The 9616-nt window shown below is 37.0% G+C and overlaps 1 protein-coding gene across 1 annotated transcript; it reads right to left on the minus strand.

Annotated features, from left to right (window-relative positions):
- Positions 1-1978: 1978 nt before the first annotated feature.
- Positions 1979-8111, minus strand: LOC119636679. The gene is made up of 6 exons (XM_038032213.1): positions 7904-8111; positions 7072-7183; positions 6894-6980; positions 6321-6808; positions 5966-6262; positions 1979-5884 (listed from the first exon to the last, which is right to left on the minus strand). Exons 1-6 carry the CDS (start codon positions 7934-7936, stop codon positions 1979-1981), a joined length of 4923 nt encoding a protein of 1640 aa, XP_037888141.1. The 5' UTR covers positions 7937-8111.
- Between the last annotated feature and the right edge of the window lie 1505 nt (positions 8112-9616).

The following is a 9616-nucleotide window of genomic DNA, read 5'->3' on the forward strand; positions in this document are numbered from 1 at the left end:
TCTCATCAAAGTATCTCAGAAGTATCGCAAAAGTTGAGCACAAGAAATAAGACGGACTGACTTTCAGACAAACAGATAAGCTTAAATCGATTCAGCGACAGATTCTGAATTGATAGGCATAATAATAAATCCTTCTTTTGGATATTGCACACATCTATCCAAGCTTAATATACTATTGTACCCACTTGGTGGGGTAAAGTGTAAAAAAAGAATATATATTCGATTTGGATCTGTTAATACCTATGTAAAAAAAATTTGATTGTTCATCACGATATATCAATGTATATATTGGGTAGCGTGCCTTGCACAGTGTATATTCTTTATATTTATATTTTTTATTACTTGGCAGCATTTTATAGGTATTTGTCCAAACTAGAAAAACTGGCTTCATACAGGCATATATGTTCTTTATTTGCAGCTGCTGTAGGCCGACATAACTGATTTTCAAATTTGTAGTGGCTTTGCTTTTTTTTTAGTGCAAAGACACGCCTCACGCCTTTAAACTCAAATATTGGTGGCCATTTTGGGCAAGAGGAGAATATTGTCTGCTTAGCGACAACGGTAAGCAAGCTAACAAATAAATTATACTGATTATTGTCTTAATTACAAAAAAAAACTTTATAGCTAAATTTTCTTTGTGTATAAAAAATTTTAAATTCCGTAGACGGACAGATGGAGAACAGAGTGGTAGAAAGTTTAGGTGAGAGACAGATAGACAAACACAAGAAGAAAAGATAGACAAATAGACAACAGAAGAAGAAGGAGTGACAGGTAGACAAACAGTCGAATAGAAAATTTAGTCACGAGGCAGATGGACCAACAGACGAGCAAACATTTTAAAAAACACACAGGCCGAGTAAAGAACAAATAATTAAAAGGACGGACAGTTAAACCTAAGCACGAACCAATCGATAAAAATCCAAATCAATAGATTTTTGCAACTCTTAAGAAAAAGATTTTTTAAATTAATAACTTTTTTTTATTTCTGTTTACATTTGAGTTTGTACACAGCATTAAATATATTTAAAACTACATTTAATTACTTTATGTACTGCATAAGTACTAAGTCGTGCAATGCATGCTTTTTCGAAAAGAAACTACAATAATTCTTCAAACGGTTAGTGATTATGCTAAACTCAGCGTTTGGTAAATGTCTGCGATAAAGGAAAGTATTACTGCACGAATACAGGGCAACTATAGTAATAATTAAATAAGTTTGATTAAAAATAAAATAAAAACAAAACAAAAAAAAAAAAACAAGATAAAAGATAGTGAAATTTATTGTACTATTGCTTATGCATATTAGCTACAAACAAAAATGAAATAATTTACTTATAAATATTAAATTAATTATTAAATAATTTGATTAATTCTTGAAAAAGCAAAAACTTATAGACAATTTTTTCTTAGATTAGATGAAAATGTTCTATATTTTATTCTTTAATAAAACTATATTGCTATTTGGAATTTATAGCTGTTCATCCAAAATGAAACTACTTCATATTACAAGCTACGCACGTACATACATGCATAATATACAAAAGTATTACTAAATAGAGAAATTGTTCTAAATAACTAAAAATTGCACATTTCCGGCCAGTGACAACGGAAAAATATCACATTTATTATCGTATCTAGCTAATCATTATCATAATCATAAAATTTGAATCAAACCACTTAACTACTCAACATAGGTACAGACGGATAGGGAGAGGAAGCACCTCTCTTCTTGCCCTTAATGCCTAACTAATTACGATTTTGATGCGTTTTACTTATTAAAAAATATATTTATTTATTATTAAAACTATTTAAAATTGCACCGTTATTGCACTAAAGTATTTCTAAATGAAAACATGTATATATATATTGCAGTTACTACCCTTCGTCAACTTATATTCTTACTTTTATTCGCTTAGAAATATTATTTATTTACATACCTTTTATTATATTCTTGATGTTTCTCTCACTTCGGGCTCTCTTATCTTTCTACCGATTTTCGAATGTTTTTATATAGAACCGAATGTGTTTCAATGCTTTCAGCTCCCGATTCCCACATATCTTCAGGATTGATCTCACCATCCGTCTCGGATGAACCGTAACTGGTAGTTGTCGGTTGTTCATCCTCATCGGACGTGTACAGTGCGGATGATTGTTTTGCACTTCTTTGGCCATTTGAATGTATTAATGTCTTATCCGAATCACTATCGCTTGCACTATCGATTTGTTTATGTTCTACTTCTCCACCTTCTTCCTTTTCTAATCGTTTCGATTGTTTCATATCCTCGTAGCGGTTACTATCTAATAAATTGTTTCTAACTTTACTTATCTCTGTAATATTTGCATTATTTTCGCTTTCTTTTAAACTGTTCTCACCATCCGACTGATCTTCTATCGTCTCAACGCGGATAATTCGTTCTCGCCCGGAAAGCATTTTGAAATTGTAACGATCGTAGTAGCCACGTTTATGAGCTTCTGCCGAATCGGCGCTCATATAGCCACTGTCCATTTCTTGAATTCGCGAACCGAAACGTTGCTCGTAATAGTTTTGACTAGCCGGTGCCGAGTAGCTACTTTTGGGTGTTCCCATTCGAGCATGATCATCTATAGTGGACGATATGCCTTCATCGCGTTCCATTACATCTATTAAACTGGAAGAGTTCTTCTTCTCGTACGGTGGTGCCGGACTTTGTGTGGGACTAAACTTTGAAGCAGCCATACTTACAAACTTCCTCCAAGCATTTTTAATATCTTTTGCTTTTTTCGGCCGGTCCTTTAAGCCCATAGCAATTTGCATGCCATGTGTTAACTGTACCGGCTCTATCTCGCAACGGTAAACACTTTGAACATTAGCTGTCGATGTCGTGCTGGTAGTGCTGCTCGCAATCGCATTATTGCTATTAACATTACTGTTGTTAGTTGTGCTATTATTGCCACTGCTATTGGCCGTACTACGTTGTGGATATGCTATACCCACTGGTACACCGGCGTTACGATACATTTCCTTGGTGCGTTGTGATAAACGGCTACTGCTACGGTTTGATCTTGAACTTAAGGAGACGGTGTCCAGTTTATTCACTTCCGTATCTAAGGAATTTTTAAGGTTATTATTAGCTTCCAGTTGAGAATCAGTAATTGTTGTGTTATTGCTGCCATCATCATCGTTATCATCTTCTTTATCTTGCAATTTTCGCTTATTCATCTTATACTTATTGAGGCTGTAGTCAGTGCGTAAACCATTGATATGCGTATTAAATATGGCACCATAGTCCTCATCTTTTAATTTGTTCGCTAATTGAACCTTTTCCAATTCGACGGCACATTTATCTAAAATAATTGTATTTTCACTTTCGACTAACTTTGGGAATTTGCCTATCGTACCGCTGAACTCTGAGTTGGGCATTGTTTCAGAAATGCCGGTAATTTCGGTGGATTCGCTATGATTGCTGAGAGTTTCATCTTCGGTGGCTGAGTACGCCATATAATTGCGCTGCGGTGAGCATCGACTTGCCTTGCTGTTCAGTGTGGTCGTGGCTGAAGTAGGTGGTGGCGGCGGTGGAAGTAACGGTGATAGGGAAGATTTTCGTTTAGTTGACGGCGTTGGTGTAGTACTGGCACTTCGTTCATAGTTAGGTGGTTCGCGAACCTTCCGATCCGCCTGCATGTCCAATTCATGTGGAATGGGGTCTTGTAAGCGAGGTTTTATTAAAGCTGCTGTAGATTCCAATTCGTTTGTTCTCGTCAAAATTCGATTAGCCTTGGGTGTGGAAATTTTGATTGTTGTTTTGTTGGGAGTTTCGTTTGATATTTCTATCAAAGGTGATGTTGAGCCCGATTCACTTGGTCTTTGCCTGCGACTGTGCTTAGCTTCAAGTGTTAAAATACGCCCCTCGGCGTTAACACTGCCTACACTTGGTGTCGTTGATGGCAAATTCGTTAGTTTACCGCACCTACAACTGCGATCACTACTCTGCCGCGTCAACAAGGATTGGTTGGCGCTGACTTTAGTTTGTCTCATCATTTGGGCGGAGAATTGCCTTCTTAATTCCATTTGGCTTTCATAGGCCGAATCTTGGCTATTATGTCTTTCCGTTACAACGTGGCATTGTATTTTGCATATCTGTGGCTCCTCACCCGTTGCCGGTGGCGCCAATATATTGGGTAAAGAGATAGATTCGGTGAGCATAGGTTCATTTTGCATTGTTTGCTGTTGCTGGAGCTGAGATCTTGCTAAGTCTCCTGCCGACCATGCACTTACATCGCAAAAACTTTGCTTCTTCGGTTTACGATCGAGCGTGTCCGGCTCGTACTGATCGCTATCGGTGGAGCGTTCTAAATCGGAAGGTGGCTCATGTTCAACTTCTATAGTCATACTTCCGCGAAAGGGAGTATCGTATTTAATACGCGAAGCTACGTTTTTTTTGCTTACACTTGGATTTGTATTTGTCGTTGTTAGCTTTTTTCCGATACCAGTTAAAGGCTTACTTACAAGCAGGCGATCACCAAACATGGTGTGCGTTATTTCTAATTCCTCTTCCAGAGGTAATGCTGTACTTAAACTAGGACTAAGTTGCGAACTGACATCGGAAGAGGGCGACGAAGACGACTGAGAAGTAGTTTTGTGTTTGGTATTCTCTAGACGCTCTAAGCTATCTGTCTCATAGTCTACTATTAGGTACTGCGGTGACTTTCGGCGGTAAATGGGAGAATCCGGTTGATATTGTTTTAAAGATTTACGGCTCAAAGAGCTGTAATCAGGTGTAGGCACCGAGGGGCCGCTGCTTTGAGTATTATTGTAAATATCTTTAATTTTTTTTTCCATGGTACTGTCGTAATCAGGCGTAGGTATGTCCAAATGGAAACTGCCATTTGATCCGATTGTGGCTGTAAAATCACGTACAGGTGGATTTTGATCAATATGGTCAGGCATTTGTTCCATACTACGTAACATATCGTAGTGTTGACGTTCACCTGAAGCCAAAGAACTGGGCGTTGAAGCCACAGCATATTGATCAAGAGCATCTAAACGTTTACGAGAATTTTTGGAACGATGCGACGAGCCATGACTGCGTTGAGAGGCTGCCGGTGAGTCGTGCAGAGAAAATTTTGGATTATTGTAGATTTCACTGCCAGTTTCAGCATAACCATATATATTTGCGGCTGCGGATAATGCCGAAAAAGTATCATATTTAGTAGGACTAATAGGAATCGTGATAGAATTCTTCATTAATTGAGGCGTGTGATAATGCTGGTATATGATCAAGTCATTGTCCTTAGGACAGTTCTTTGACTCTATCGGGTAATTGGATTTACCATGCTCCCAGGCTGAGGAAGAACGCGAGCTTAGCGCGGCGTTACTTTTGTTAATGGGGGGTGGTGGGGGTTTTTGTTTTGGCGGTGTAATATCTTTGCGTTGTGGACCACGTCTTCCCAAAGAACCTTGACATGTTAGCGGTTGTCTAGAGATAACATTTGAGTTCACACTGTTCGCAACTTTGTCAGAACAGGAAGAAGAAGTTGATTTATCTTTTTCTATTTCAGACTCTGCTCTATTTGGCGGCGTATTTTCTCTGGATGAATTTGTAATGTGCTCATGACTTTGACTATTTTCACTGGAACTGACTGTTTGTAACCATTTTTCAATGCTGTTGCGTTTTTCGCCACAATTTTTCACATGACCACTGCACCGGTTGTTAACACAACCTTGGCACTCCGATGTTGTCTGCATTTGCGAGCCGTACAAGGAAGGAGTACCAGATCGCACGGTGCCTTCTTCGGGTATAAGCGTTAGGGAAGGTTGATAACGTTTACTAGCCATTTTATATTTCGCAATAGATATAACTTCGCGAATTTTAGATAAAAACTCCAGAGCAGCCGGCGGCGGTTGCTAATTTTAAAACAGGAGATAGGAGTACAAAGGTAAGGGCGAAAAGTAATAATGTCTGCTTAAGTCTTCTTAAACACTTACTGCTAATAAATGCGGCTCAAAATAGGCCGGATTGAAGTACAATTTTTTGCGAACATTACCATTAACCATAGCTCTTAAGTTCTCCAACTTCTCTTCGGTCATCATATCTTCAATAATGGCTACATTTTCTATAGGTAAACATTCGTTTTCCTGAGTCGATGAATTAGTTGTTTCTGGACAGTCTTCTTCTTTCATTATTTGATGTTGGCTGGCAGTGTTAACATATCCGCTCACTTTGGGCGGGCAATCAACCTTTGAGCACACCATTTGCGGATGAACTATAACATTAGTTTGCATCTAGAACGACGAAAATGCTTCAGATGGATGCTTGTTATATAACAGAGAAGTTGTAAACCTGTTTAAATTTGTCATGATAACCACCGTCCATTTCGCATTCGGATGCCGAATTAGATATATCGCTGGCAAAGCCCGAGTGGTGATCGCTTAGTTGCGGAAAGTGTTGCAATAAAGGATTATTCTTCACGATACCCATTTCCTCTTTCAAACTGCTCAAGCTAGCCCTTGAACGTGGTTCGTTCGAGGTAGTCAAACTACCACCCGAATATAAACTGCCGCTTCGAGCAAACGGCGCACCAAATGTCACCTGGTCGTTTTTCGGATAATTGATCTCGTTTGTAAGATCATCTAATGAATTCCGCATATGATGTTGATCGCGACTCTTACGTTTTTTCATATGTAAATATAAAAAAACCGATGATACATAAATGAGTCCTAAAAGCAAACTGCAAATGCCAATGACTATATACTCTTTGGTGCTCATACCGTCCGAAGTGGATGCCAAAGTCGTGGTAGCTTCTGACTGGAATAATACTTCCGACACGTCTAACGAAATAAATTAAATAACAATTTAGATAAATGCCATTAATTTGTTTGCCGCCATCATTGACCATTGATAACTAGTACTTACTGTTGGCATACTTAACGGGACTACCATTAACACGGAATGCTACACATGGTGAGAAAACATTTTTTGGTGGCATAATATGATCCGAGCCTATGGTCATAAAAGCATTAATCAATTGTTCATATAATGGCTGATCGTGAGTAATGTCTTTTTTTTTTTTTTTCGTTTACTCTTTACTTACTAGAAAGGCCGATGTTAGTAGCGTTTAATGCCAACGACATATCACGACATACTAAATGCACAACAATAAGACGACCTTGCATTTTATGACGTAGATCAGGTTCACCCAGCCACTGTAAGATGAAAATTAAAAGAACGGGAGATATTAAGCGATAGAATTATTAAAGCAGCGGTTAAGTGTTCATATAGCAAAACGAAAGATTTAAGTGACAAACTTGTTTTTGTTTAAATGCGGTAGAAAGCATTATGTACATGAAAATATCTCGCACATTATGCTAAGAGATTAAATTTTTTTTTTCTTTTCTACGTTTTGTTTCAACTTGTCACGCTATTTAATAATTATGGTTGCACTGCTTAATATTTTGTTTTGTTTGCTATTTAGTTTGATTAATAGAGTGTTAAGACTGTTTGGTTTAGAGACAAATAACCTACATAACTAAAGAAGCAAATTAGTAGCAAACACTTTTTCTTCTTCTGTTGTTTTTTCTTTTTTTTTTATATGTGCCCGCAACCTTCGATGATGGTTATAATCCGGTAGTCGAAATGTTTGCAACGCTGAGAAAGCAGCGTCAGAGACCCTACAAAGTACATATATTCTTGAACAGCATCAGCAAATTCTGAATCGATTTAGGCATGTCCGTCTGTGCAATGTCTGTTATATACGTTTTGAAAGCAGAAAAAACCGGCCGCACCCACCCAATATTACAGAGTTTCAGCAAGTGATGGGTACTTGTCTTTTTTTCTTTGTAATTGCTAGTCGAACATGTACGCTACACATATATGACGTGAAATGAAATTTTTTCTCTCTCTATGTTTTTTTCTTTAGATTGTACCTGCAAAAATGTTCTGCCCTCGTCACGAAACATACGAAATGGATAGTCATTGTCAATGGGATTACGTAGATCCGACCAACCGTTTGTTGTTAAGTATTGAGCCCCAGTTACGGCACACACAGGAGTGCGTATATCTGAAACAGATGATTTTATGAAATTGCAAATGAAACACAATTTGAACTTGAGCTGCGATTTGACGTTTACCTGGAAAATTTATCTCTCGACTGGGATAAATGATTTGACCTCGTAATGGCAAGAAAACAAAAGGTATTTTTTCTTTTGAAGAACCACTAACAAAAGGTGATAAAGTACACTCTGAAAAAAAAAAGAAACCAGAAAACAAGAAAATTAAGTAAATAAAAATCTAATAATAATCTCTTTGCTCCATATATGACTGATTACACGGGTATATTATTTAATTGAAATAATAAATTTTTCAAGTTTTTTTTTTCATTTTTTTTTTTTTTTTTTTTTATTCAATTATTTAAAAATCACAACACTTTCACTTCCATGTTTGACTCCCTACATCGTTATCTTCACGTATGACGGTGCTAATCTTATATCTATCTTTTCCATCCAAAAGAAACACAACTTTTCTAACTCCAAGCTAAACCATTAGGAAAAAAAAAAAAAAAAAAAAGAAAAAAATTAATTATAATCATAACAACAACAGAAGAAAAAGACATGTAAACAACATTTCTTGTTTTCTTGGTTTTATACACATTTCTTTATGCTTTCGCTCTCATTTTGTCTCGCTTCCTCTCCGGAATTCATCAAAAAAAAAGAAAAGACAAATCTCCAGAGACTTACAGTAATTACTAGTTCAGTTTCGTTGACGCTAACGCCGATGTTGATATGGCTTCTGTGTGTGCCTGTAGTAGCGTCATAGCGAAGATTAAACTTATGCCATCGAGCATGCCACACAAACACATATAGGTGCAGTTGATGCAACAATGTTAATTCTTTGTTATGATGCCTAAGCGTCAGCGGTGGCAACTAGTTGGTTAGTTTTCGTTCGTGGTATTCAAAGAGAATCAAGTATATGTAGACAGAAGAAACAGCACAGCTGGTATCATTAAAGCTACTAATAATAATAATAGGATTGCATGGGATGCCTTGTAATAAATAAAAGAAAATGAATGAAAATGAAACTGCATATGCGAGGAAAATAAGAGTCGCGTTGTGATTGAAGATGAGAAATTCAAATTTAATAACAAAGCCGCTCCAATAATATGTAATACATGGAATCAAATGATGCCGGACAAACGATTAAATCTGGACGCTTGCTGTCACGTGCAAGGAAAAATTATACATAAATTATTTAAGAGGTTTGTGTTTCACCTAAGAATTTTTTGGAAAATACTGAAAATATTATTTAATTTTTCCAATTACTTTCCATAATACTTTTCACTACCCATCAAAGAGGAATCACAATCTATTAAGTTTGCCTATCTTCCCGTTGAAATGCGCTTTAAATAGACCCATAATATATAGATATCTTTCGTTCAGTTGTCGCATAGCCGAGTACATAATACTCGCGAGTATCTGCTCGGTTTTCGAGTTCGGTTCATATCTCGGTGCGCGTAGTTATCGGTAAAACCATCACACTTATCGACTGACTGCGCATCTACTACCTAATTTTCTGTCTAATTTTTAATCACGCATAGAGGACATTCCCTCAAAAAAAAAAAAATAATGAAATTGTTTGCTAGT

Source organism: Glossina fuscipes, unplaced genomic scaffold, assembly GCF_014805625.2.
Source record: "Glossina fuscipes isolate IAEA_lab_2018 unplaced genomic scaffold, Yale_Gfus_2 28, whole genome shotgun sequence".
Lineage (NCBI taxonomy): Eukaryota > Metazoa > Arthropoda > Insecta > Diptera > Glossinidae > Glossina > Glossina fuscipes.

What these genes read in the sequence shown, in the direction of transcription:
- LOC119636679 (XM_038032213.1), bottom strand. Translation starts at nt 7,936, where the DNA reads ATGTTTCGTGACGAGGGCAGAACATTTTTGCAG. An exon ending in TCCCGTTAAGTATGCCAACA is followed by an intron (nt 6,809 to 6,893) that starts GTAAGTACTAGT and finishes TTATTTCGTTAG; the next exon opens with ACGTGTCGGAAGTATTATTC. An exon ending in TTGAGCCGCATTTATTAGCA is followed by an intron (nt 5,885 to 5,965) that starts GTAAGTGTTTAA and finishes TTTTAAAATTAG; the next exon opens with CAACCGCCGCCGGCTGCTCT.